At 35.7% G+C, this 22761-nt stretch overlaps 1 protein-coding gene across 8 annotated transcripts in view; it reads right to left on the bottom strand.

Annotated features, from left to right (window-relative positions):
* CNOT2 (CCR4-NOT transcription complex subunit 2) overlaps nt 1-22761 on the bottom strand; it is a 112458-nt gene that overhangs the window by 43612 nt on the left and 46085 nt on the right. For 7 of the 8 annotated variants that reach the window (XM_027107003.1, XM_027107002.1, XM_027107008.1 and 4 more), the window contains one exon: nt 2776-2898. In XM_027107003.1, coding sequence (XP_026962804.1) covers nt 2776-2898 — 123 coding nt within the window. Of the gene's footprint in view, nt 1-2775; nt 2899-13134; nt 13193-22761 lie in introns of all 8 variants that reach the window. The other variant, XM_027107007.1, reaches the window with a different exon arrangement.

Here is a 22761-nt window from a genome sequence, read left to right as displayed (position 1 = left end):
ATGCAAGAGGGAAGAGATATGGGAACATATGTATATGTATAACTGATTCACTTTGTTATAAAGCAGAAACTAACACACCATTGTAAAGCAATTATACCCCAATAAAGATGTTAAAAAAGAGGGGAAAAACAGATGATAATAATTATACTAATTACTAAGTTGAAATTAAGTATATTAACAATTCTTATAAATATATATGCACACATTATTAGATACATGCAATATATTATATATTGTATTAGCATATATAGTATATAATGGTTTAGGTTACATGTAAAATTGTTCATTAAATGATCCTGAGGTATGTGTTATTTGTTTGCTATTTATAAATAATATAATTGATTCTCACATAAATTAAGGGATTGAATCAAAAAAAAAAAGGCCATCTACACGGAAAAGACACATAGCCGTGTGTGTGTGTGTGTGTGTGTGTGTAAATTAAGCAATGTTTTACTGCACATTAAAACAGTAAGTTTCTTTTGTCTATCTGTAAAAACTTAAAAGCTGGTATTCTCAAGGGCACAGAGAGTGCTGATGAGAGTAAAAATTGGTGCAAACTTTCTAGTGAAAGACATGTCAATATGGCCCAGAGATTTAACTACTAATATATTTTTAAATAAAAATATGTGAAATATAGAATCAAAATTTTAGCCGTAAATTATTCCCGACTAGCATTATTGGTAATTTTTCCCCTCCCCGACCCCACGCATATTTTCTAAAATTTGTGCAATACCCCTTACTATTTTGTAATGAAAAAAGTATCAGCAACACAGAAATTTATAAGTAGCTACTATATTATTATTCCCATTTTCAGATGAAAAAACTGAGGCTTGGAGAAGTTCTTGCTAATAGGCAAAGCCAAGATCCAAACCTATATCTGTCCTGTTTTAATCTCCATGTCTTACTACCTTATTAATTAATTTTAAAAAAAAGTTTTGTGAAGCAAATCGTTCTGTTATTTCTGTGACAATTAATCTGGAATAGTAACCAACATATGTATATGAGTGTATGTAATAATTCTGACTAAAAAATTCTGACATATAATACAGTATTTCTGTTCCCTAGAAGACAGACATCTCTGTCATTCATTCTTTGCACATACTTTTTAAAGAATTTCAGTTTGAAAGCTTTATATCTTCCTGATAAGAATGAATGCTTTTCATCAATAAGTAATATTCCACTACCATTTTTGCATCAATCTTAACTTGCACTGTACAATCACAGTAACACACATGCAGATTAGTTTCTGCAGTGATGCTACCGGAAAGACATCCCAAATTATTAAACTATAACATCAAATCTTAAACTTAGAAATTTATGTAAAAAATAATTCAGTTATAATTTACATCAAATAGCAAATAGCTAGAAAGGCAGTAAGATAACAGAAAATTAATTAGATGACATTATTCTGTCAGCTATTCAACTGCACAAGAAAGCCACCAAACACAAAATTTGACAAGAGTCCTAATAATGCACTTGATAGTTTGTTGCCAAAATGACACAATTTTCAAATAAAAATAAAGGGGAGGGCTTCCCTGGTGGCGCAGTAGTTGGGAGTCTGCCTGGCGATGCAGGGGGCACGGGTTTGTGCCCCGGTCCGGGAGGATGCCGGCGTGCCGCGGAGCGGCTGGGCCCGTGGGCCATGGCCGCTGGGCCTGCGCGTCCGGAGCCTGTGCTCCGCGACGGGCGAGGCCACAGCAGTGAGGGGCCCGCGTACCGGGGGGGGGGGGGGGGGGGGGGGGGGGGGGGGGGGAATAACACCAAAACAGGAAAACAAAACAAAGCAAAACCCCACCAAAATTCTAACTTAAACCTTGAGTAAGCCTATGTGTGAAATTCTAAGACACAGGAAGTAATTTACTAATGATCAACTTTAATGAAAAATGATGGCATTTGTTACAAAACTTAGAATTTTAAAAGTGTTTTAAAACATCAGAAAGAATCTCATTAGATTAATATCTAGAGTAAATTGCTGTATAGACAGGGAAATTAGGAATAGCAAATTTATAAAAGTTTGAAAGAGGAAAAAAAGTTGGGCAGGTACAAAGTACAAGAATACAACTGGTTTGACTACAGTATATAGCGTATAATTTAAAGTAGCTTACCAGAATTTGAAAACAACAATGGAATTTATTTTAAAATATTTTATCTATTTGCTAATTATGACTTGGCTGTGCTCTAAATCCTTTCATTCCAAAAGGGATTACTGAACTACTAACCTTCCAAAGCATTTAACTCATACTTCTATAATATATCATCTTCCATGTTTCTGAATACAGTTCTTCAAAACTTTTCTGTTGTAGCATACCTATAGCTAACAGAGGAGAGATGGTCTGCCTATCTGAGGTCTAGGATTATAACCAGAATATCAGAAAGCAAAGGAAAGGTTTCATTGCAGCCTGACATTATATCTTTAAATCTGTACAAATTAGCTTTCTGCTCTTTATAAAAGTATTGTTTTAATATAAAAACAAGTTATTTCACAAATTAAAAAAACAATCGATGTTCTAGAAGTAATACCTTGTTTACCCCATGTCTTTTGAGTACTTCCTACCACAGTATTACCATATCTCAACTTGAGAATCATACAGTATTTTGTCTCCAATAAGAATTTAAGAAAGCTCATCATCTTTGTATCCCCAGGGCCTAGCACTATGCCTAAAACACAGTCACTCAACCAAAGGTGGTACTCTACAGTCCATATACTGCTTTTCAGGAATCAGAAAGAGACAGACATATACTATTGAGTAAACACAGCTTAACGGGTTAACTTACATCTTTTTCTGACCGATGTGGAAACATAGAAGACTGGCTGTAGTACATGTTTTCGTCATGGTAGTCACTGTCGACCCCCTCTACAAACTTCTTTCTTGAAGCACCAAACATGCTGTTTGTCACCTAAACAAAAATATTACTTTTATCAAGAATAATGTTTCGGAAAATGTCAGGCTTTACCTTACTCCTATGTGGAAAACATAAAATGAAGGGAGCATTGCTAAGATAAAAGAAACAGATCAACTAAGAATTAATGATACAGGTGAGAAAGTCATAACAATGTAGTAGAAAATGTTTACTTTCAGGCCCTGAAATCAAGAGGAGAAACTTAAAGTCTGTCACATGCAACGATTCCAATTATTTTAAAAGAAAAAATATTACTTATTCTTGAAAATTGGCAACCCAATATAATTTTCCCATACAAAGATTTTTTAAAAATTAAGTTTGGGTTTAAATTATTCAGAATTTTCACATGCATCTTCAACATTAGTGTCTTTGTCATTGTTATACCTACTTTTTAAATTATGTTTTCCAGAGCATATCATCTTCACTTACAATCTAAGTTTACTGAGATATAGCACTTTTTGAGTCCATGTATAATGGCACACTGGAAATCTTATCTCAAGCCACAAGCTCTCACTCATGTAATAGTAGGATAATTTTTTCACTCATCATCCTGGTATAAATTTATGATCTCTACTACATAACCTGCTTACTCTTTTGCTTTTTAAGTCTTTACCATATCCAACACTAGTAATTTTGAGCCCTCATCAAGATAATTACTAAATCTGTGCTAATTTTTATTTTATTTTATTTTTTTCCATAAGGTGACCTGTATAAAGCTTCCAAAACTATCAACTGACAGGTTATTTAATTAAGGTCAATGTGTCTTATCCCTAATAGTACTCTGTAGTTCAAAGTAAACTGAAATGTCATGATAGCCTTGTAAAGACTAGAATACACAGTGACTATATTTTTTCACAAAAAAATGGGGAAAAACTCATCAAATTTGACATCTGTCTGGTACACTCATTATGAATAAGGGTATTTTCTTCCACTGTAAGAAAAAAGGAACTTTCTTTTACTTCTCATTTCAAAATGAAACACTGTAGTTACTGCTGTTAATCAGTAGACATGGTGAATTGGTATACTGCAGATTTTAAGGCTAAATTTGATGTGCAAGTTTGTTGAAAACACCCATGTTACTTAATAATTGCTTTATATTTTAAGTTCCTTGTTAAATCTGTAAGAAACTCAAATATTTAAGTATTCTTCCTGTTGAAGTCTGAGAAAAAGCTATTCAGTTAAATATGAATACCAGTCTGAAGACAACTTAACCACTGCTTTGCTGTATGTTTTTAGGCTATATATCTCTTTAGGTGTGAAATACAGAAAGATATTTTCAAGGATCTATTAATTTGTTAGAACATACTTTATCTTCTTTGGGCAGTGGACTCCCTGGTGAATCTCAGGCAAGGGCTTCTATAACTCTGAATGTAATTTTAGGGACTAGGTAGGATCCCTCATGCCTAGCCTCTAACCCCCCCTAAGTAGTCCCTAATAGGAAAGAGGTTTTTTAGTGAGTTTTATTTCAGAAAAGTAACAGTGGAAAAAAGCACTTTAGAGTCTGCAAATTAAGACTCTTTACACATGAGATTTTAAAGGTTTGTTTTGTAAAAGTTAAGGATACATTTAATTCTCTTTAAAGGACAATTACTACTGAGCTCTAATTCTAAAAAAGGATAAACACAGGAAAATGGCATGAAACTTGCAGAATTCACTAAAATTTCAGGAGCGTACCAAGATATCTCTCATCAAATTTTACGTACATAAGTTAAGTCAAATGGATGCAAAGTGAACTCTTAACAATTGTGATGTAACATTCATCATCAAAACCAATTACAGACTCTTAGAATCCTAAAATTGAAATTAATTGTACTGAATAAAAAAACTTCATTCTAATATTGTGCAAAGAGGTTTTACTGTTTTGAAAGCAAAACTAAACACGTGAAATGCCTCAGACAGAGGAAAACAGAAATGTTCTCTTTCATCAATACCAAATTTTCCCAGACTCACTGTGTGTGTGCCAGAGGGAGGGAGAGAAAACACAAACATGTAGAATTTCATTTTTGTTTTGTGTGCTTCGACACAAATTACACAACACTGAAAATACTAATTATTTTTACATGACTTCAGGAAAAAAAAAAAAAAAAAAAAAAAAAAGAGGTAAGAGTGTAATACTCTGCCTTCAAATGCAAGCCCCAGTCCAAGGGATGGGTACTGGTATGAAACAAAGAATTCTCTGATCCATGGCAAAATCAGAAAGAAAAAGGAGGACAACATAGTAAGTTTTACAAAAAAGCTAATTTTGGGCTTCTCTGGTGGCGCAGTGGTTAAGAATCCACCTGCCAATGCAGGGGACACGGGTTTGAGCCCTGGTCCAGGAAGATCCCACATGCCGTGGAGCAACTAAACCCTGTGCCACAACTACTGAGACTGCGTTCTAGAGCCCGCGAGCCACAACTACTGAGCCCACATGCCTACAGCCCGTGCGCCTAGAGCCCATGCTCTGCAACAAGAGAAGCCACTGCAATGAGAAGCCCACACACCACAAGGAAGAGTAGCCCCCGCTCGCCGCAGCTAGAGAAAGCCAGCGCACAGCAACAAAGACCCAACTCAGTCAAAAAAAAAAAAGATAGTTTTATTTAATTTTAAAGGGTGTGTCCTGTATTCCATATAGAATGATGGAATGGAGTAGAAAAGTATTTTAGACTAGCCAGGAAGGGTGAAACTAGGAAAGTAACAATGAAGCAGAGAAGTAAAGGAACTAACTAGCTAAAGACAGGAAGAGCAGTCAGTGCAAAAGTGAACAAGGTCCTCAGTGGTGCGGCTCAAACAGAATGAATTCAGTGGAAGATGGTAGGAACTGAAGTCAGAGATACTAGTGTGAGCAGATCATGTGTCTTGCAGGCCTGGGGAACTCTGGATTTTATTCTATGTGAAATGAGAAGTCAAGAGAGGATTTGGGGGAATTCCCTGGTGGTCCAGTGGTTAGGACTCGGTGCTTTCACTGCCATGGGCCCAGGTTCAACACCTGGTCGGGGAACTAAGATCCCACAAGCTGCACGATGCAGTCAAAAAAAAAAAAAAAAAAAAAAAAAAAAGAGAGAGAGAGAGAGAGGATCTGTGGGCAGTTTAAGTGACATAATTTGGCATATTTTATTTATGTATATATTTAATATGAGTGTAGCTACTCTGTAAGGAATGGACAAAAGAGGGGACAAGAGTGGAAGCAGGGAAACAGGTTGGTGAGAGAAGATGGTGGCTCAGACTACAGTGGTAGTGGTAGGGGATATGTCAACACTGTACTGAAATATATTAAAATTACTGGTTATATCACATATATTAAAGTCAATTTGATATACAGAAATTTAAAATACTAATTTAAAAACAAAATCATACTTCATTCTACATTACATATAAAATTTGTTCAGATATTTGGTATATACAATTTGTCAGCTTTCTTCAAGCAAACATATAAAGGGCTTACATCAATTCTGTTAACTGACCACCTTCTCTCTCAACTCTCGTATCACATGTTTTAACAAAGGAGAAGTAAAAACTGAGATTTCATCAAGAAAAATACATGAAATATGTTGTACCAAAAGCAATGTTTCTTAAGTCTTTTTTGAATACAGATCTAAAACATGTAACTAAGACATTTTACATTTGCTTTGATTCCATAAGAACTAATCAGGATACACACACACACACACGTTAGCTTACACTAATTCTTTCTATTAGCCTGACAACCCCCCCCCCGCCCCCCAAAAAAGAGTTGGCCTCAAAATGTAGTAGAGAGGAATTAAACTGACAAGCAGAATGGAAGCACTAAGTTGGCTGGCTGTTCCCAGTAAACACCTTCATTACTTAATTAGGACTAGCTATGAGTTCCTAAGGTCTAACATTCTTAATATATAAATATAATATTTCAAAGCCAAATGCAGTAACTCAGAATACTCACAGAGAATTCATAAAACCTCAAACTTGAGATAATCTTAACCAACAACTTCAAAGATGGGTAAAGTGGTCCCTGATCCAGGTGGGATGAACGGTAATTACAAAAGGGAAAGAATAAGAGGCAAGGCCTGGAGCTTTTTAAATGGTCACAGAAACAAAGTAGGACACTTTACAAGTGAAACTTCAAAAATAAATTTAGATAGATAAATAAGTATATAGATAGGTAGACAGATAGGAAAGGGTGAAAAATAGATCATATCCAAGGCAGGATGGGCGGTATATAATCTTGCACAATTTTCCTTCAGCAAGACCTCTGGAGAGGAACTTACTCTAAAATCATTTATTGTCTATCATGCTGGCATGCTGGCCCAGGCACGGAATCCTATTCCCAGGGAACAGAAACACATCCCATGGCAGAGTGTCCTTTTCCTGATAGCAAACAAATATAGTTTGATTTTGAAATCTATCTCCAGTCTTAAAGTTCCAGCAGCATATTTTAAAGTGCTGCTAGACATTTCTGTATGAGAAGTGCATTTTAATAAACGAAATCAGTAATATTTAAAACTGACTTTCCGAGTTACTTTCTCCTGTTCTGTTCTGCATTATCATCACATTCTAACCTTTCTTCACAGTGGCTTTCACATTTGTTTTTTGCCATTCTACCTATCACCTTCTTAGTTTAAGCTATGGACTAGATTTTTTTTAGCCCTTTGACTGATCTCCCTTCACTTTTCAGTGAACATGCTGAGGGTTTCCTATATGAATTATGCCAAAAATTGTGCTAATGAACACAAAAGCTGAGTAACAGCCCCAAGTCTTGAACAAGCTCACAGCCTAGTTAGGAGAAACACCTGTAAATAAACAATTACAGTATGAAAATCTGTACAGGTGTTTTGGGAACACAAATAAGGGAATATCTAACTCTATCTGAGGGAAACAACTGAAAGGTCTTATAAAGTAATATTTGAACAAATATTTAAATTTGTTAAAAAATTTTTTATTTAAAAAAAAGGAGAAGAGTGTAGGGTGGGAGATGAAGCAAACTTTGGCATAGGAAACAGCAGGCATAAGTTCTCGGAAGTGAGAGAAAGCCCAGAAACACAAAACTTTTAATACAGCCAACAAGGAGGATGTCTGGAAGGACAATGATAGGTGGTAAGGAAAAATAGGCTAAATTTCAATGCCAGGTTAATAGGGCAAGGATATAGACGGGAAAGCCAGATACAAAAATCTAGGTGAAGACTTCCTTCAACTAACACTTTACTATGATGTCATATTCATAACCACTACAATGACTTTGTCACTTTCCTACTCTCGTATCTCTTGTTAATTTCCCCTAAAGGATGCAGACCAATATTCCTGAGATCACGACCTTAACATAATTTTGCAGCAGTAATTATCTCAAAATCCAACAACCACCTTATGCCTCAGCTTAGTTTGGGTTATTCACAGTTGTTCCTGTACATGATAATCTCTGGAAAATGCCATCTGTAACCCCTGACATCTTCAACAATTAAAACTCAAGCTGAGCAGATTAACTCTAAATATTTATTGAAATCATCCATATCTTTCCATCTCTGTCATTTCTGAGAACAAGCATTTCCAATATCCTTCAATCAGGTCTTTATTAATCCATTCTCATTCCCCTCAAATTTACTCTCCCATATCAGCCAAGTAAATTTTTAAAATAAAAATTTAACAGTCATGGCCCTGCTGATTGAAATGCCTCAACAGCTTTCCAAATCAGTAATAAGGCTTATTAAGGCCCTATGTAACCTCTCTGACCTTAACTGTCTCCACAGGTCCCCTGCCACCACTAAACTACTGCCACACCTTCAGTTACTCAAACACAAGTTCTCTTCCGCCTCCAGACCTTTGCATAGGCTGATACCTCTACTTAGAATGCTCTTTCTCCCACTCTTTGAAACTTTCATACTGAATCAGGACCCCTGGCTTGCAGTCATTGAAAATACTTTATCATAACTATAATTATACAATAATAAGAAATAACTTTTATTGACCACTTACTATGCCAGGCAATATACTCCAAATGTTTCAAAATGTATTTACATAATCTTCATAATTTACTTAGTAATAACTATATAAACATGTATGTAATCCTCATGTATTTACTTATTTAGTCTTCATTTTTAGATGAGAAAACTGAGAACTGGAGAAGTTGGGTAACTTGCCCAAGGTCACATATCTGATGTGCCCAAGGTTCCACATCTGATAATTGACAGAGATGGGATATGATCCCAGACAATCTGTTAGAGTCCCCCCTTTTAACCACGATAGTACACTGACTCTCAGAGATACAACTAATAGTTTAATGTTTGTATTCTCCCCAAATTGTAAGCTTCATGACGGGAGAAGCAGTAAAGGGCAAAAAGGGGTGCGGGGCTTACTTTGCAGTAAACAATGGTAAGCAGAGGGTGCCACATCAAATATTTGTGCATGTCAAAAAAAGATCTCTTTAGCGGAAGAATGAGAATGAACTGCCTGGACAGAGGTATGTGAAACAAAAGCTAGTCTCTACCAGACTGATCATATCTATTTTAGAGAAAGCAACATTAATTTTAGAATAAAATTATGCTTAAAAGAAAGAACACCACCACCACATCAATTAAAAAGTAATTACTATTTCCATATTCCAAATTAATATTTTTACTTTCAAAATACAGTGAACATAATTTAATCATTCAAGGAATTAGAATGGTTATTACAAAACTCTAAATTTTTATTATAAGCTACTGAAATAGACACTGTAGCATTAAACGAGTAGAATATGTTTACCAATTGGGTTAAAACAAGACCAAATCCCTGATGGCAACTTTTTCTTGTGATTCTATTTCTAAAGTAGCCAGGAGTTTTACTGTTAACATGCTGATACACGTGTCCCATCATAAAATCAACTCTTTCACAACACTGAAGTACGAAGACTTTTCTATAGCCAGCAACTTTTCATCTTTAGCAACAGAGTATGCATGCACCTGTATTATAAAGGGTAAAGAGAACCAAATGTAGGTGGGGGTTGGGGGTGACAGGACTGCTCTTTTACTACTGTTTCCCTAATGGAGATTTTACTATTTCACTCTGATTGCTGAATACAAAATCTGACTTCTTACTTTTCCCTCCCAATTTCATATTCACTATCAGCAAACACTTCACACCCATACAAATACACACAAGTTCTCTGTTGTTTATAAAGCAGGCAGAAAATTAATAAAAATCACAGTCAATTTCCATTAACATTTATCTGCCTTTATCAAGATGTAGTCAATCAAAATTGAAACCAATCATGAGAAGCCATAATATCTAAAGATAATCTGGTTATCTTTATTACTGGCTTTTAGAGGTAAAAGCTGATAGGTCAAATCCACTGAGACACTGCCCAAAATCTATGGAACTAGAATACTGTACACCTATATCAAATATGATATACTACCACCTAGAAATATTTATAACCCAAGGAATTTGTTTTAGTGGTATTTTTTGGTAATAGAATTCTGAGCTACCAATCCTACTTCACAACTTATAAATAATCCTAATTTTATTTCGTTCCGGAAAACACTAAAAAAAAAAAAAAAGAAAGAAAAGAAAAGAAATGGGATTAAATAAAGAAGAGAAAGGCACTTACATTAGAAAAAAATCTAGCTCCTCAAAGAACAAAGAATTTAATATCTGGAAGTCTTTAGGAAAAGAATGATCTTTCCTCCTATTAAAAAACATACTACTCGAAGTCCTACTAGTTCTAGAATACTGTGGCTTGATATAATATAAATAAATGTATAATGAATAGTTTACTAATCTACTTAGGATGGATCTAAAAAAAGTGAAGATTTAGATAAATTTTAAATTGATAATTTCTAAATTCATCAACTTAAATTGATACGGAAATAAAAGCAATTCATTTCATAGTTTTAGTAAATGCAGACTGCCTGATAAATGAGCAATAAAAGGCTTAATGAACACTGAAAAGGCAGTTAACAGGTAGATGCAAAGGAAACTGACTGGAAATGTGATTCAGCAGGAAACTAGGGGCTTACAGGAACATATCAACAATCATTATTTTGGAGAGTAGTTAAATATTTTGGCACAGAGTTCTGTACAGGGGTTACAGGAATACTTCGTAAGAGATATCATCCCCCACAAAACAGGGTAGCTCACATTTGATAAAAAGAGAGGGCAAGCCAGGAGAGCGATGAAAACACATCACTCTTCCTAATCCAATAACTGTTTACTGAAATCTGGTACCTGAAGCTGCTTTACTGAGATGACATTCCCAAAACCATGTACACCATACCTTAGGGTGTGCCCCCACCAAATCTACAAACCCTCTAAAGAGTATTACCAAAAGGCCTATCAGCTCTCCTGATCAGTCTGACTTTGATCTAGGAAGAATATGTTGTGCATGCTTCAACTTGAAGAAACAGATTTTGTGGTTTTTCAAATCCTTAAAGTTGCCTGTATCAATATGCCTCATACAGATTCAAACTTATAACCACTAACATACAAGCTTAAAAGACACGTGCATCATCCTAAAATCAAAACACTAATAACTCAAAAAGTGCTAACTGTAAAAAAAGCACACCATCATATATTAACTGAAAAACCAACTATAAATGGTATGCCTTATGACCAATAAGTTAGATTTGAGAACTCACACAATAGGGCCTAAAATTAAAATAAGCAATATTTTATCCTTAAATATTAAGATATAAATTTATAAATTACAAGTGGAAGAACATATAACAGTAGAAAGCCCATAAGTTTAGAATATAAAACAAATCCTCTAAGTATGAAGGAAATGTTTTTAATGAGGTTGAATATCTCACGCCAGTGTCAGAGGTGGGGGTGGGGAGCACTCCCTAATGCAGAGGAGAGAGGGTGGGAATCCATAAGAAACTGATGGATGGTCTGCTTTGCTGGGGGATATGGATTTCTACAAGCCTCCCAATAAATTTAAGAAATGCTCGAACTTAGAGGGAAGGAGAGAGAAACTGCTGAGGATTCTGTATTTTGAGGCCCTGCTTTGAGACCTGAAATGCCAAATATTTGGTGCCCCAATCTCTTTAATCCTGACATACTTTCTCTGAAGAAATGTTAGCCATCACAGGCTATATTCTATTTTTCCTGGGTATAATTTTGAATGTCTTGTTATGTGCAAAAGAATCTAGAAATAACGTGAATAAGAATTACATGGGATAGATCTGGGAGAACTAAAGAAACAAATTTTTTTTTTTTTTTTGCAGTACGCGGGCCCCTCACTGCTGTGGCCTCTCCCGTCGCGGAGCACAGGCTCCAGACGCGCAGGCTCAGCGGCCACGGCTCACGGGCCCAGCTGCCCCACGGCACATGGGATCCTCCCAGACCAGGGCACGAACCCACGGCCCCAGCATCGGCAGGCGGACTCTCAACCACTGCGCCACCAGGGAAGCCCAAGAAACAATTTTTGAAGCCTTTCTGAGAAGAACCTAAAATGATAGTATTTATTTGTGAGCAAAGTAGTGCAGACCCAGGGCTACACTGCTATAGAACTATTTCTAAAAATTCTGCATTAAGAAAAAAAAATCTGTATTGTTAGATCATGATTTCGGATACAAGGAACACAAGCAGAAAATGACAGGAGTGTTAGCATTTCATACACACACACACACACAAAATTTGGGTGAGCTGTTCACTCAACAAATGTTTGCTGAACTTTGTACCAGATATTGTGCCTTCACTGCTTCTATACTTATCTTTGTTAACCTCAAATCTAGAGATGGGTAGAAATGTTCCAGTCTTCCTGTCTAGATTTCAAGGAAAAAGATGTTTGAAGTTTCTATTCTTTCAAATTTTAAAAATATAGCTACTTGCCTGAAACTTTGGGAAAGGGAAGAACAGCATGTCTAAAGCTAGTGGAAGGAAACTAAAATATGCCTCCTTCTGATACCAAGTTAAATGTAGCAAAATTTTTAGTCTATGGATTTATGCTTTCCCTGACCTTTTCTCTTAGCTTCTTTTCTGAACATGAGTTTTCTGGTCCTGCTATACTCTGTGGAGAATATGAAGTTTTAAAAAAATCTAACAAACTTCCTTTGTATTACAACATTAATGGTTTATTCAGTTTAAGGTTTTCCCTCTTTCACATCTAACTAATAAGAAATGAAATTATTTCTTAGAACACTAGGACTTTAATAATTTATGAGATAATTTTATGAAAAAAATAATTTATAAGAAACACTATATTTTTAAACTAACAAAATGACTCACTGACAAAATGGCCCAACATCCACCCTTAAAATACTGATGACAGCACCGTTTTTCCCCCGGTCTTTCCCACCACCTACTTACCTGTGCAATTTCTTTCAACATTGGCTACTCTGGGGATTGGAAAGCTCAGGGCTGGAGGCTGAAGTGAAGAAGGAAAGGTTGGAGGGTGAGCCATGGCACCAGCCCCGCACTAGGAGCGCCCCTGAGATACTACAGCAGGGTTGACACCATAGCTCTGAAGTTCAAACTCCAGCAAACGATAAGAAAGGAGTCCAACCAGAACATGATAAACGATGGGATTCTTCCGCTCTTTGAAAAATAAGGAAATCATGCTATAAAGATCTGAATGTCCAGTTTCAACATTATGACTCCCTGTTCACCTCTTCATCATTCCCCAACCCCAGATTCACCTCAGACTGATTCAAAGTGCTAATCAAAACAAAGAGGGTGGGGGGTGAAGCGCACAAGTAGAGCTTTCTATAAACTTGCACACAGAAAATGAGGATAGGGCTCACCTGGCCATCATAAAAACGTGCAAGACAATATGTTAAAATACTCTGCCTATCTGCCCCTTGAATACTTTCTTGCTCTCCTAAGCACTCAACATTAAATCTAAGGCTCTCATACGCATTAACATTAATACCATCAGCCAGCAAAATGACAGCTGGACTATTTCGATGTATTGATATTTAAATTCCTAAAATTGGGCCAATGAGCTTTTCAAAACCCAGGGATAACTTTCGGTATAAGGATATTCCTTGGGGGAATTTCCTGGCAAGTCCAGCGGTTAGGACTCCACACTTCTGCTGGGGGCCGGGGTTTGATCCCTGGTCAGGGAACTAAGATCTTGTGAGCCGTGCAGCATGGCCAAAAAAAAAAGTATATTCCTTGGGAGGAGACTAATTTTTTAAAAGTGTTCCACTCTGATAAAAGCAAATGAGGACCCCCTCAACTAAAATAACTTTAATCAAACTAGATGATAAAAAAAATCATAGACTTTTAAAGAAATAAATCTAAATACAGGACTTAAACTGTGACTTTTATGAGAATGAATCCTCACTTTATAATATAAAAAGTAAATTACTGATTCAGAGGAAACTAGACTCTGATTATTATGACTACTAAAGCTAATAAAAATAGATGCTCATTTAAGTTATTTAAAGATAACATCTACTCAATAACAAATATTATTGGAGGTGGCAAATGTTTTAAAACAGTAAATTACATATAGTGAAGTATCAGAATCCTAAATTATGTTATATGAAGCAATTAAAAATAAAAAGTATTCCTTTAGCAAGGGAACACAGGACTTTTAAAATACTTCTAAACATCTTGCCATATAAATTAATTCAGTAAACATTATTCAGTGAGCATCTACAATGTAATACGCTAAATATATTTACATTTATACCCTTATGTACTTTACCCATTTGATGCTCAGAATAAAGAACATCACAAATCAAAAGGAGTAAAGAAGAAAACACATTTACAATGCTCCTGCACCATTACTCTGGCCTCCAGGCCTTAGTGAACTTACCCTTCATTACCTGCAATCTCCTACCATTTCCCCCTTCTCTTATTGTGTTCCTGCCCGACTGCCCCACTCCCCTTGCCATTCCTCAAACACAAAAGGCATACTCCTGTCTTCAGACCTTTGTACTTCTTGTACCATTCAAGAATGCTTTCTTTTTAGGTATCTACATGGCTTCACCTCACCATACTTCATATATTGAGCCATCCTAGTGAGGACTTCACTGTTTATTCTATTTAAAAGTATACTGTCCTTTTCCCCAACCCCTTATGCACTCTCTATCCCCTTTCCTGTTTTAATTTTTCCTCCATAGCATGTATCAAAATATAATACACAATGCATTTTATTTATTTTGTTTAATGTCCTCCTATACTCTAAAATATCAGCTCCACGAGAACAGAATTTATTTATTTATTTCGTCTCTTTGTTCACTTCTGTCTCCACAGAATCTGGAACAGTGCCTGGCACTGAGTAGGCCCATAACATGAACGTGTCCTCCTCTTACTCCACACATGCTGTTACTTGAGCGTTATTTGACAGTAACCCATCACTGCAGTGCTTACAGTACATGTGAAAATTTTATGAGCATAACAATTATTTTAAAACTTAATGGAATTATGTCAAAAATTAATGTTAATTTTTGCATTTCTGAAACATATGAATAAAGTTGTTTTATGCCTTTTTCCACTGAAATTGACAACCACTTCCAAAATACCTAATAGACTAACAGACACCTTCAGTGGTTAGAATGCCATGCCATGAGAAGTACCAAATAAGGATTTGGAGATGAAAATTTTTTTTTTCTATTTCCCAAACTTTTTCTCAAGTTAGATTACCTTTTTAAAAAAAGTTATTTCACGAGTATTTCAGACTTAACAGTTTAATATGAGACAACACACATTTCTTTTCTATCAAAAAATCCCATTAGAAAAATTATACTACTTAGAGCCACTGGGTTGCACTGTAGTCCATGGGAATATGCACTCCTTGAGAACAGTGTACCACTACAGCAGCCTAACACAGTGGGCCTGGTACAAATAAGCACTAATATGTGTTGAGAGTTTATCAAATGATAGGTATTACTCAAAGCACTTTATATATATTACCTTACTTAATCATAACAAAACCCCTATAAGATATACTTTTACCTCAAATTGAGGCACAGAAGGGTAGGGCCTATGGACTCTCATTAGATTGAAAATATTTCTCTATCACAGTTATAATGAAGAATACCCAGTCCCTGCAACCCCAGTAAGATACTAAAGATTTAATCTCCACAAAAACCCAAGTGGATAGACTCCAAATTTTAGAAGTTAGCTGAAGCATAGGTGAGGGTGAGGCATGGGCTTGAAAATTGAGAAGTGAAGACCTACATTCTGAGCTGTGGGATCCTCCGCTTTCTTTCCTTAACCTGCTTACAGAACAGTCAGTCAGATTTAAGAACCATTCCTCTACCCTACCTCTCTACCTGTGGAAAAACTGAATTGCTCCGGAGAAACAAATGTCACACACTATCGTATTTTTTTATCTTAGGTATTGGAATATACCAAAGACCTGTCCTATTCTAGGATGTGATAGTTTAGGGTGAATATGACTTGAACTTATGTTTAGAGGGCATGTGAAATTGAGAACCAGGTATATTCGTCTACTCTAACCCTAAAAGTGGCCCTAAAGTAAAGTGCTTGAAGAAACTAGATCCTAAAGATTATAGGTGGGGAATTTTTGAAGTATATGTCATCAGTATGCCCATATTCAAGCAGAGATAAAAGAAGCTCAACTAAAAGAACTGTGGACTGGGACTTCCCTGGCGGTCCAGTGGTTAAGACTCCATGCTTCCAACTGCGGGGGGCGCAGGTTTGATCCCCGGCTGGGGAACTGGGATCCCACATGCCACGCAGCATGGCAAAAAAAAAAAAAACAAAAAACAAAAACTGTGGATTGACATGACAATTGTGGGTTAGGTAAACTTTCTTTTTTTATTTTTATTTTTTAATTTTTTTGCAGTACGCGGGCCTCTCACTGTTGTGGCCTCTCCCGTCGCGGAGCACAGGCTCCGGACGCGCAGGCTCAGCGGCCATGGCTCACGGGCCCAGCCGCTCCGCGGCATGTGGGATCTTCCTGGACCGGGGCATGAACCCGTGTCCCCTGCATCGGCAGGCGGACTCTCAATCACTGCGCCACCAGGGAAGCCCAACTTTCTTTTTAAAGGGGCTATCTTGAAGATCATGACTCAAACTTTCGAGGAACTAAGGTAAGGTGACAGGCAGTGAAAGGAATCACAAAATGCAAAATTCTTAAATAAAAATTTAATGATTTTAATGTTGTCTATGTTACACATAACTTAAAAAGCTTTAAAAAAATTTAAAGTCCTTCAAGTAGAAGGAAAATGATACTTGATATATAAATGATATGATATATCATATGATATATATCATATGATCATATGATATATGATATGATATATATCATATGATATATGATATATCATATGATCATATATCATATGATATATCATAAAATGAAAATGATATAAAGAAAGAAGGGAAGGAAGGAAAAAAACACAACCTCCTGGATTGATAGTGTCTTAGGCACTGGCAGAAGCAAACACAAATCCCCTTGGGAAAAATGTCTTTCCATCTAGTCCTCAAAGAAGTCACACAGATTTCTAAGAAACATAAAATGGTAACTTACACACCTACAAGGAATCAAGGTATCATAAGTGAGAACCAGAAGAAGCAAAAGACATGAGAATGATCTGTGGCAACTTTCAGCTGCTGGATTTATCACATATTAAACATAAGCATGTATAAAATGATTAAATAAATAAAAGAAGATATATTAGAGTCGAAATCTAAACAAAATAATGGTAAAAATGTGAAAAATAATGATAAATACGTGGGTATAGAAGACATAGACAAGATTAACGAACTTGATCTAATGGAAACAGAGCAATACACCTGCCAACTGGTCAATATGCATTTTGTTCAAGTAAGTAAACAAATAATTGATATCATACTGATCACATTCTCTAGCTACAGCAGAATATGTGAGAAGTCAGCAATATGAAGATAATTAGAAAAGCCTCATAAGTTTGGAAAATTAAAAACACTTAAGACTAAAGAACAGTAAAACAAAACCTAAGGAATAAAAGGAAATATCAATAACTTAAAGAGTATAAATTGATGAGTATAAAACAAAAAATAAATTTAAAGCAAGGGTGACAAATAAGATGAAAAGGCACACAGTCAACAATCTTACGGATGAAAAAAGGTGCTAAAAATATTTAAGAATATTTAAATATTATTAATATTTAAATATAAATATTTAATATAAATATTTAAATAGGTAGCATTATGAATAATTTCTTAATCCTGATAAAGAATATCTACCAAAAAAACCCAAAACCTGCATCAAACATCATATTTACTGGTGATAAAGTTTGTAAGACAAGTAACAAGAGAAAGATTCCTACTACTAACACTTCTACTCAACCTTGTATCAGAAATATGAGTGCGTTCTGAAAAGAAACGCAAGTTACAAAAATTGTAAAGTATCAAAACTGGAATTTCCAGATGATATATTTATTTACATGAAAGAACCTACCCCACAAATAACCTACAGATAAATTATAAGAATAAAAATTTAGGGACTTCCCTGGTGGTCCAGTGGTAAAGAATCCACGTTCCAATGAAGGGGACACGGGTTTGATCCCTGGTTGGGGAACTAAGATCCCACATGCCGTGAGGCAACTAAGCCCGAGCACAACTACTGAGCTCATGCCCCTCAACCAGAGAGCCTGCGAACCGCAAACTACAGAGCCCACGTACTCTGGACCCCGTGCGCCCTGCAGCCCGCGCACCACAACTAGAGAGAAGCCTGCACCCCCCGACAAAGAGCCCACACCACAACGGAAGATCTTGCATGCCTCAACGAAGACCCCGTGTGCCGCAACTAAGACCTGATGCAGCCAAAAAAACAGTAATCAAGTTTAAAAGTCAACTGTATGTCAATGTAACAGTAACATCTATAAAATATAATTTTAAAAATACAATTTACCAAAAAAAAGCAACAAAAGTACTTATGTATAACTCTGACTAAAGATTTATAATTCCATTATTAAAAAAAATACAACTTTATTGAGAGAAAATACAGAAGACCTCAGTGTATGAATTCAGGGAGAGGAAGAATAACATAAACATATCATTTCTTCCCCAAATAAAAATGAAGTCAATAAAATTTCACTTGTAAACACAATGACTTTTTTTTTTTTTCAAATTCTAAATCTGTCACTGAACAAAAGGCCAAGAAAGTCAAGAAAATAATAAAGACCAAGGTGGAGAGACAGACACGAAGAATTAACACAAAGCTATAGTAGTTGAGAATGTGGGACACTGGTGCAGGCAGAGACAAACACATCAAAGTAATAAAATAGATATTTAATTTTCATAAAATTTGAGACTACGACATGGTTCAGAAAACTTCTCTAACTTCATAAAGCTCCTTCTGTTGTTTTCATGCAGTCTCTAAAAGTACAATGGCAAGTTTGCTGAGGTTTTCTTGTCTCTGTTCCCCTCTCCCACTTTAATCTGCTCCTTCTCTTTCCTCTGTCCCTGTTGTCCCTATCCTGCTCAATTTTGATTCCACTCCCAGAAACTTCTCAACAGGGTCCTGGAAGGGAGCACTGGTGGGTCAGTCTTGAGAGTTCAGAGCTAGGCAGCTCAAGTCACTTTAGGCCTCACCACAGGTCCCTTAACCCTGATCTAATAAAGTGGGCAAAACCTCCCCAATTTCAAATTGGCTAATCACACTTACCACTTTCAAAATGTCTCTTCACCACTTTGAGGTGCTTCTATGCCCAGGTCCATACACCCCAATGCTTCTATGTTCTCATGCATAAAAACTGATAAATTTAGGTCTTTTGTTAGACTTTCACCTGCTTATATTTTGAGGTTCATGGAGATATTTCAACCCCAGTTTTTGTTACAAATGTTTTCATGGGTTTTGGTTTTCTATCTAGTTGTTCTATTTTTATATGGGAATTCAGAAAAATTAAAAAAACAAAAAACTAAGCTGTCACCATCAGTGCAATCATCCCAGAATCTAAATAAGGCCTGAGATATTTTAAAAGGTAACTATGCACCAGTGTTTTCTTAGGTCAGTCTCCCAAAGCAATAGAAATAAAAGCAAAAATAAACAAATGGGACCTAATCAAGCTTACAAGCTTTTGCACAGCAAAGGAAACCATAAACAAAATGAAAAGACAACCTAGGGACTGTGAGAAAATATTTGTAAATGATGCAGCCGACAAGGGCTTAATTTCCAAAATATACAAACAGCTCATACAATTCAATAACAACAACAAAATCAAATCAAAAAATGGGCAGAAGACCTAAATAGACATTTCTCCGAAGAAGACGTACAGATGGCCAATATGCACATGAAAAGATACTCATCATTGCTGATTACTAGAGTAATGCAAATCAAAACTACAATGAGGTACTACCTCACACCAATCAGACTAGCCATCATTAAAAAGTCTACAAATAATAAATGCTAGAGAGGGTGTGGAGAAAAGGGAACACTCTCACACTGTGGTGGGAATATAAATTGGTGCAGCCACTATGGAAAACACTATGGAGGTTCCTCAAGTTGCCATATGATCTAGGAATCCTACTCCTGGGTGTATACCCTGACAAAACTGTAATTCAAGAAGATACATGCATCCCCATGTTCATAGTAGCACTATTTACAATAGCCAAGACATGGAAACATCTGTCCATCAATAGATGAATGGATAAAGAAGATGTGGTACATATATGCAATGGAATACTATTCAGCCATAAAAAAGACTGAAATAATGCCATTTGCAGCAACATGGATGCAACTAGAGATCATCATACTAAGTCAGGCAGAAAGAGAAAGACAAATACCATATGATATCACTTAAATGTGGAATCTAAAATATGACACAAATGAACCTATCTATGAAAAAGAATCACAGACACAGAGAACAGACTGGTGGTTACCAAGGGGGCAGGGGTTGGGGGAGGGATGGAGTGGGAGGTTGGGGTTAGCAGATGTAAGCTTTTATATATATCGACATATACATTGATATATAGGTATATATCCAATAGGATGAATAAACATCAAGGTCCTACTGTATAGCACAGAGAATAATATTCAATATCCTATGATAAACTATAACGGAAAAGAGTATTTTTAAAAAAGTATATATATGTATAACTGAATCACTTTGCTGTACAGCAGTAATTAACACAACACTGTAAATCAACTATACTTCAATTAAAAAAATAGTAACTTTGCTTCTATATTTTCTGATTGATAGAAGTATCTACACTAATGTTTTAACTTTCTATTTAATGATGAACACATTCCATATTCATGATTGGGGCAAATTATTTAAATATAAAATGTATTTCTGAAAGAGAAAACAATATTTCACGTGTAAAACCCTAGAGCTAAGTTCCCAAAGGAGCACCACAGTGAAGACAAAAGGATGCCGCCAGATATTTTAAATCTTCTCAGGGAACACGTCAGATATCAGATATCTGTCAGATATCAGATACCACCTGAACTACATAAGTGGTTTAGACCTAATTACTTAATTTAACAAAACTGTTAACATTTCACAGTGGCCCAGGGGCACTGTGAAAAAATTACGAAGATACTAAGGGTGCCATAGAACCATGTACCTTAGTGAAACCTGCTTTGTGGAAAACAAATGTCAGCTCATTTGATGATTTCAGAAGATGAGTAAAAAAGTATCAGAACATATAATGCATTCAAAGAAAGACCAACATTGTTAGCATCACGTAATAAACCAACCAATGAGGAACTTGGGAATTCATTTAATTTGATGTTTTTGGTTGGCCAGAGGAAGAAGAAAAAGATGAGCCATGAATGACAAATAAATGTCAAAATTTATTTGAAACAAATATTTAGGTCATGGAGTCAAAATAACTTTTGCAGCTGATAATATGATCGTGACATGAGCAGAAGCATCACATTTAAAGTGCAATTACAAAAGCGATCTCATTTGCAAGTGAAGACAACTTAACAGTCACCAATTTGAGTTTTTTATTCCCCTTCCTTCATCCTGTGGCTACAGCCATTTGTTTCCAAGAGTTTCAAGAGCAGTAAACTATGAACCAGTTCACTGATTTCAAGTACTTATTTTTGAACAAATTCCTTCCTCAGCTCACTCTTACTCACCTTAACCCAGGGCCAAACAGCAAGGATGTCTAAAGCCTCCGTCTTTCTGTTCTACGCGCTAGACCTATTCTGACAACTCTTGAATTGCTAAGTATTCATTTTTCAAAAATTCTTTTCCATTTTAAGTTTTCTTTTTATTATGCATCTTTAACGTACGTAATATATCAGATTCCAAGTGCTTTGATGCTGGTGCTGTTTTCAATCATACTAGAAGCTATCAAGAAAAGGTTATAAGCTACTATGTTACAACTATGACTCTAAGATACCATCAGTTGTAAAATACATCCTGATAGCAGAAAGATAAAAATTTTCAATAATGTGTTATCACTTATAATAAAAGAAATGGGGTACTTCATTGCTTGTTTACATTAAATTTTTACTGCAGTGCAAAAGAAAAAAATGTAATTTGTATACAGTATTGTACAATACTCTTGCATACTGAATGGAAGCACACGTACCAGATGAATTTGTATGTGCACCACTGATTGTTAAATAATTAGGAAACTTGTGTTTTAAATGCTTTACATTATGCAGAATTGTCAGATATCTGAAATGTCAGATAGGTGTTGAGTGTTTTAGCAATATCTGGGAAATTGTTTACGGTTTGGGGTGGGCTGGAAAGTCATTATTTTTTTTCCTATTCCAAATAACAGAATATAGGGAATCACTTTTCAAAAAATTGCCACATGATACATAAAGATGCACCTATATACTGAAATATATATGTAATAAAAATATAAAAACAAAAAGAATAAAACAAAATTCAAACAACAGAGTACTTCTGGGGAAGGAGGCAGTGGAAGAGTGGGACATGGAAATATCTCCATTAAGTACAATACTCAAGCTGTAGAAAAACGCATATTTGTTAAAAACAAAGACAACAAATCACATTTGCACCTATATAATCACTAGAAAAGATACACACTAAACTGTTAAAAGTAAAA

This window comes from Aethalodelphis obliquidens, unplaced genomic scaffold (assembly GCF_003676395.1).
Source record: "Aethalodelphis obliquidens isolate GAN/ISIS:26980383/991018 unplaced genomic scaffold, ASM367639v1 scaffold8, whole genome shotgun sequence".
NCBI classification, from domain to species: Eukaryota; Metazoa; Chordata; class Mammalia; order Artiodactyla; family Delphinidae; genus Aethalodelphis; species Aethalodelphis obliquidens.
The sequence above is the reverse complement of the archived record's forward strand: the minus strand, read 5'-3'. Positions and strand labels throughout refer to the sequence as shown.